The 7332-nt window shown below is 41.6% G+C and overlaps 1 protein-coding gene across 1 annotated transcript; it reads right to left on the bottom strand.

Annotated features, from left to right (window-relative positions):
• On the bottom strand, positions 1-5817 carry glipr2l (GLI pathogenesis-related 2, like). The gene is made up of 5 exons (XM_076738178.1): positions 5389-5817; positions 4645-4753; positions 2769-2872; positions 2240-2317; positions 1-683 (listed from the first exon to the last, which is right to left on the bottom strand). The coding sequence occupies exons 1-5, from the start codon at positions 5399-5401 to the stop codon at positions 517-519; spliced, it is 471 nt and encodes a 156-aa protein (XP_076594293.1). The 5' UTR covers positions 5402-5817; the 3' UTR covers positions 1-516.
• Positions 5818-7332: the final 1515 nt, after the last annotated feature.

Raw genomic sequence — 7332 nt, 5'->3', positions numbered from 1 at the left:
CCAAATTCTGACAATCTATCAACTTTATTGCACAAAACTGATTAGAGTACAAAACACACCCCCGGGACGGCAGGGCTCTGCTTTGACAAGTGGGGGCAATAACACAAACTCATACTGAGCATGCTGAGTCATCCACTTTTATGTGAGAAGCCTGTCCCTTTGACTTAGTTCCCATTCTTGCGCAGATGTTAGCCTATGATACATTTCAGTGTGTGAAATTAGAAAAGTGTTGGCATTAATGAATTACACATTTTAATACTGTCACAGGCAATGCAAATGACCATCAAAATCAAGATTATAAATCCAAATGGTCCAAATGACAAACACAGGACTTTAAGCCTGAGTACATTCCATCGTATAAAATCCATTCAAGGTAGTAGTATGGTTCTTTAATAGGTAAGAAGTGGTGCTCTCCTGAGTGTGCCCTGTAGCAGTGCAGGCAGATAACTTCAGACTCTCCTGGAAAATGAAATAAATGCCTTTGGGTTTGAGTCAAGTGAGCGGATCTAGACATCTTTAGGTGGTGGTTTTAGCTGGGAGGACGTTGTTCTCAAAGTGTCCCTGGTTAGTGACATTCCCAGCAGGGAAGTATCTGGCCACCACGAAAGAAGAGCCGTCCGACGCAGTGGCCTTACCGACACCCAGCTTTTTAGTGTTCTTCCACACCATGGCTGTGAAATGTCCTTTAGATGACATCAGGAATGAGAAACAGAAAGAAAAAGAGTGTTAGGATATGTTTTAAGCTGAGTGCACACAGACTTAAGTTCCTCTAAATATTTACAGATGCAGGAATCTTAATTCCTCTCCCACTCGTCTGTCAAAAACTTCTGCTCTTGCCTGGACTTTATTCTTGTCTTACTCTTTACATGAATCAGTGTGAATCACGGAGATGAGCTCCTAGGAGTGATCTGCTTCATGTATGATTAAGTGAAATAGAGTCTGAGGCAATGGGAAACCATCTGGAGGAATTAGGACAGACTGGAAATGACACGTGGGCTGAGGAGTGATACAGAGGACTGTGATTTCCCCTCAGTTTCCCTATGGCTGGTCACTGAGTCAGAGACAGTCACACGCCGTCTGAGGTGTGACATCAGCATGAGGATAACAACAACCTTGGCCATGCCTGGCTAAATGTGACGCTGAGACAGAGAAACTGACAACAAGCAAACGGAAAATGACAAAGAAAAAGAGCAAAATAAATAAATATATGCGCTGAAGACAAAGATGAGGAGAAACGAGATGAGACGAGACAGGAAGACATGAAAATATATGCAAAGTGTTTGATATAACGTGTCAGGGCGAAATTGAATATGTTTGTTTTACATATGGTGAGACACAATACTGATGCTTAAAGTAATGCACATTCAGGCTACACTGACAAGGTGACCTCTGAAATACTCCAGTTTCCCTATCACGTTCAATGGGATGAACACAATGTTATTTGAGGGCATCTAAAATCATTATTTTTTTCATATTGATTAGTCTCCTGACTATTCCCTTGATTAAGTTCTGTGTGTGCACTAAAAAAGATGCCTTGTTTTTTTGTATGCAGCCCTGGCTCTGTAAATGGGAGACAAACAAAATAGCTCAGACTGAGCCACACAACACTGTTATAGGCAGCCAGCAACAGGTGCTGTTCATGCTCGTGTACAGAACAAGGGGAAGAGGAGATGGAGGTGGGGGGGAGTGAGAGGGACATTAAATCTGGCATGCTAACGTGTAATCACATTATGAAGAAGGAGAGATGGTAACATCAACACTCTCTCTCCAGAATGACTCACCCCGCATTTCATCTCTGCGATGTTCAGTGTCAGAAAATAGTTAAAAATGCCAAAAGCCCAGTCTCCAAATTGCTTGTTTTAGCCAACCATCATATTTGCATATTCCATAAATATCACAGAATTTAAACTAAAACTAATAATTAATCATCAAAATAATTGCTAGTTAATCAACTAAATCAACAAATTGTTTCAACTCTAAATTATCACATTATTTTTCATACATAAGACATATTGTTATACTTTATATTAATATAGCATAAGTTCTTATGATTACTTATGATTTTCCTGATATTGAATTCAGTCATTTTGCACACTTTGTTGATAGTAAACTGTAGCTCAGAGGAGGTTTGCCACTGACGACAGACAGACAGACACACAGACAGACAGACACACACACACACACACAGACACACACACACACACACACACACACACACACACACACGTGTAAATCTCACCAGTGCCGGAGGAGAATCCAGGACGGTTGAAGTTGTACTGTTTCACTTCATCATACCAGCGGTCTGCCACATCCTTTCCTGAACATGCAGGACAAAGTGTAAGCTCAACTTAAATCTAATCAGTCTTGCCTCGTACATATTGATCAGGATGACAGCAGTGTTAAGAAGAGTGCACCTATAAATCCCATTTGGGCCATATGTTTACAGTGCTGCACTTTTTGTCACCCAGCACTGCTCTGTAGGATCCTTTTTTCTGAATCACACCGTCCTTCACTGACATATTTCTGCAGTGAGTCATGGTGTCTGAGCTCGCAAACACAGTGCGAAGTGGAGGGAAATAGATCCCAGCTGTTCGCTTTGAGGGTGCGACAGTCTGCTTTCAGCCCCATGGACTAAAATATTGTATGTATGGACGGATGTGTCTTATTAGATCCAACCCATCACGAACAGGGCATATACACAAGATCATCCAGGTGGTTCATAGATAGCATACTGAGGATGTGTGTATGTGTTCATATACAGTACGTACCTGATTGGTCATAGGAGGCCCACGCCAGGTTTTCTCCACAGCTCCCTCTACTGGACTCCACACTGTGTTTCAGGATCCTTGTACTGGCCAGACTTTCAGCATAACTGCGGACAGAGACAAGTAAAAGGTGGGGATAGCACTGCTTAAACTGTCCTCTCCGCTAACCTGCTACAAAACAGAGTACACTCCTGCGCTTCTCCAATGTCCTGAGCTGTTTGGACTTTAAAGCATACTTTGAAATTACATGATTTAACCCTCCAAGAGTCTCAGTTTTTAAAAAGTTTAGGCACAAAAAACCAATTCATCTTCTTAATAACTGCCTTTTGGTAATTGGGTTGATATTATTACTGGTTCAAATACTATCTAAGACTTACATCCATTTCCATGGACTAATTAGATGTTGTGAAGTTCAGTCTCAATAATCACATGGAATTATATGCTAACCTAACCTTTACAGCACTGAATTCAAACAGAATACAATGATTTGCAAATCTTTTTCAAATTATATTCAATTAAATACAGTACAAGGACAAGATAATTACAGCACAAACTGATCAACTTTTGTCGCAACTTGCATTTTGTAGATGCAGTGATGAACTGTACTGTCAATGGTTTTCTGAAGTGTGCCCAAGCACATCTATTAATATCCTTTATGCCATCGTGTCAGTTTTAAATGCAGAGCCACCTGAGTCATCAAAGGTCACAGGACTTCAGTTAGTTTTCAGCCCTTCCCCTTACATGCAAAGATTTCCCCCAGATTCTCATAGAGATTGTTGATGGTGAAATCCCTGGATTCCACTGTGTGTGAATAAACATTGTTCTTAAACTGTTGGACTATTTGCCGACACAGTTTTTCACAAGAGTGGTGAACCTCGCTCCATCCTCCCTTGTGAGCGACTGAGCCTTTCGAGGACGTCCCTTTCACACCCAGTCACCTGTCACCAATGAAACTGTTTACCTGTGGAAAGCGTCTCTGTTTAAAAGACTGTATTGTGCCTGCCATCGTAAGACCAACTCCAGCTGTTCGATCACAAATCCAGTGATCTTGTTGCTCGCTTTGTTGGATTATATTCTGAACTGAAACTTCAGATACAAATTATTCCCAGGACATGCAACTGTAAATGAGCTAAAGATACATGAACCTTCCTCCTGAACAGGGGTGAAACAGTTATGAATGCATCATTTTGTTAAGTGCCTTTACAAACATTGGTGGACACAGAGGTTCTACCATTTTCCAGTGAACTGTGCTGCGCTTTAAATAGTAGATAATCACCAAACTCAAATATTTACCATCAAATATATTAACAGTATACAGTGTTTAGACACCCACATTAGTGTAGACTGTTTCTCATTTAAGTTATGATATACTATAGTTTAAGGCCTCTTCTTTTAAATATATTTCAACACATTCAGATCCTCAATTGATCTGATAAACATTCTTTCACCCTAGCACAGATTTTATTGTGCCTTGAATGTTACTATGCATTTCCATATCAGATATCATAAGAAGAATGGTTGTTTTGCAATTGCCGTTGCAAATGCCTATCAAACATGTTCCAGGAAATGGACTGAAATTCGATTAACCAAGGCCTCTCGGTTTCCTGACAGCACTGATCAAGTGTACCTTTACTCAACACAGTAACAATCATATGAAAAGTTAATATTGCTGCAACTAGTGGCAACACATTGTCAACATAACTTCTAATTACAATGGAAGCAAACCCAGACTCTTGGTATTGCATTCTATTCTGTAGTTGTTTTATTTGACAGGCTTGACTGGAACTGTCACTGTTATCCAGAGCAATTTGACAATGACTGGTATGTGTAGTCCTTGCTAATGAGGTTTCTTATTAGATTTGTGTGTGCATGAACCCACCGGCTAGCCTCTCTACTCAACTTGCTGCTCAGCTTCAGTGGAGGAGCCTGGTGCTTCCTCCTGAACTCATTATGGCACTGAAGCAACTCCTCAGCAAACTGCTTCGAGGCTGAGAGACAGAGAGGACAGAGACAGGAAGGGTCAGGCAACCAGAGAGAGAGAAGTGACCAGGGAGACAAAATGATGCAACGTGAAGATTCACGCGTGACTGCAGGATACCAGCTCGAGCTGAAATGTAAGTTAGAGACACCACCTGACGACTGACTGACCTCAGACAGGGAGCACAACTCAATGACAGATGATGGAGCAGAAAACGTCATCCACATCACCCCCATCTGCCTGGTGCCTATCACTCACTGGCCTTTTCATAAGTCCCACAACCTCTTGAGTGCCCACACAATAGGCACATTGACAAAGCCACACACAAACAATACAAATACCAGCGCTGCCTAACAGCCCGCCTCTACTTGGCATGCTGCAAGATGAATCTTAACTAAAGATCCGTAAAAGCCACTTTAAAATCTCATCTGAGGCACCATTAAAGGGGAAAAGAAACTAGTATTTTCTGTTACAGTTTTGTATGTCCTCTGTCATATTTCTCAAAGACAGCAACGCTCACAGGCACACACAGTAAACAAGCAAGCACACACACATGCACGCACACCCATTCATGGGGCAAAGTTCTCACTCAGGCCAAATTGATACAATCAAAGTTAAAATCCTCTGGGTGCACTTTCCACTTACCTGACTTTCCCATGGTGCTGACACAGGAAGCTTTCAGAGAGATCAGTAACACACTTAGCACAGAACGAAAGCAGCCTCTCCCCTGTGTTTTCTGTTTCTGCTCTCTTCCTCTCTGCCTCTTTCTCTGCTGCTCCTTCTCCCTCACTTCCTTCAGTGCTGCCTATCTAACGCTGATGCTTTGAAACAGCCGCTAATGCCTTTATTCCTTCAATTCCTCTCAGTCCACCTTGAACTTAACAGCAGTTGTGCAAAGTTCCGCTTTAGCTATTTGTTTGGGCGCACTGATCATTACGAAACATGCTTCTTCCTCAAGTTTTGCTTGACTTACTTAAACCTGTCTGTGTCTCGACTATCTACATGGCCTGCGTCTGTCTTTATGGCTCACGGGAGCACACACCCACTCTGTGTCTTTACATTCCTACAAATGAAAAGGGAGCCCCTGCAGTCGTTGGTGACATCATCCCTGTGAGACACATGCCCATATATGGCACTGAGATTCTTCTTAGTAGCCAGTGTTACTTCTGGCAGCTGTTACCGGCACAGTGGCTTTCCTCACAATACACACTGTCGTGATGCAGCATTTTGCTATAGCTAATGTGCCACTGAAGACAGCTGCAGACTCTGTGAGCTACACAGTGCATACTGTAAGTGATGCTGCTTATGTTTGTGTCAAATATTCCACTTATAATTCTTTACGTGTAGTTTATCTCACTTCTGTACGTTTCTGTGTGTGTTATACTAATGTTGCTGTGGTATCTGGCTATAATAAACTTTGACTTGACTCAACTTTCAGTAATGCTAACAGTTTCAAAGCAAAAACCTCACTTTTCTTCAGTAACTTCTGCATCAGTAAGTTACCTCCGATACACCCGGTTGTAAATGATTGATCGAAAGAGATTCCTTCACTGCCATCCTGGATGAAGAGGCAGTGACTGTGCCATTTGCCTACTGCAGTTGACACACAGGGAGAGGCAGAATCATCATCCATCATACTGCAGAACAGGTTTCTGCTATTTGTATTGTCTGTATGAGGTATGCTACCCTCTGTGCTTTAATGGCATTTTCCAAACTGGGATATTTGTCATTAAGAAAAAAAAAAAGACACATGCTTTAACAAAGGCAGGAGCGGCATGCAACACAACCTCAGAATGAATTACCTCACATTTTACTGTGCATCTCATAACTCAGTCTTTGAAATTGTCTCTCCACTTCTTGTACCGGCCACAGCTTGTATAAAGAATGAATACCATAGATGATACAGAGAAAAATTACATTTTCTTACACCTTCTAAATCAATAATGGTGAAGCTGCTTAAAACTGTAAAATGCCAGGCTAAATTGCTAATCTCCAACTTGTTGATGTGAGTTTATCCACACTTTGTTTGGCTTGAAAAAATCAGTAAAGACACTACAGTCACTGTGTCAATATCCATTACAATCAGTAGATTGTAATGAAAACTTTGTACAGACATGCCCTGATCCCCAGAGGATGAATCCCTCAGACTTTGATGGGACCTTGACTTTTCCTTTAGCACCATCATGTGGTCAACATTTCACTTTGTCCTACACGTGTATCGTCACACACCTGCAGAATGAATCACATTCCCACCACCCACAGCAAATGTTAGCATGCTAACTAACTTATCTAAGATGCTAAACATGGGAAACATTGTACCAGGTAAACGTCAGCATATTGTCATGTGAGCATGCTGCCATGCTAACATTAGCATTTAGCTCAAGGCACCGACTCAGAACCGCTAGCATGGCTGTGAACCTGTTGAGTCTCTTCCCCTTGCCACATTTCGTGATTTTGTGGCTTGGCAACCGATGCAGCAGTTCATGCTGCAAATACAATAAATTAGATTTCCAAAGACAGCTTCATGACTCATATCAGTCTCAATGCCAGTTTGCGGTATATATGTCAGCTTTTAAAGAGGTCTAATAA

This window comes from Chaetodon auriga, chromosome 8, assembly GCF_051107435.1.
Source record: "Chaetodon auriga isolate fChaAug3 chromosome 8, fChaAug3.hap1, whole genome shotgun sequence".
Taxonomy (NCBI): domain Eukaryota; kingdom Metazoa; phylum Chordata; class Actinopteri; order Chaetodontiformes; family Chaetodontidae; genus Chaetodon; species Chaetodon auriga.
This window is presented reverse-complemented; position numbering and strand designations above follow the sequence as displayed.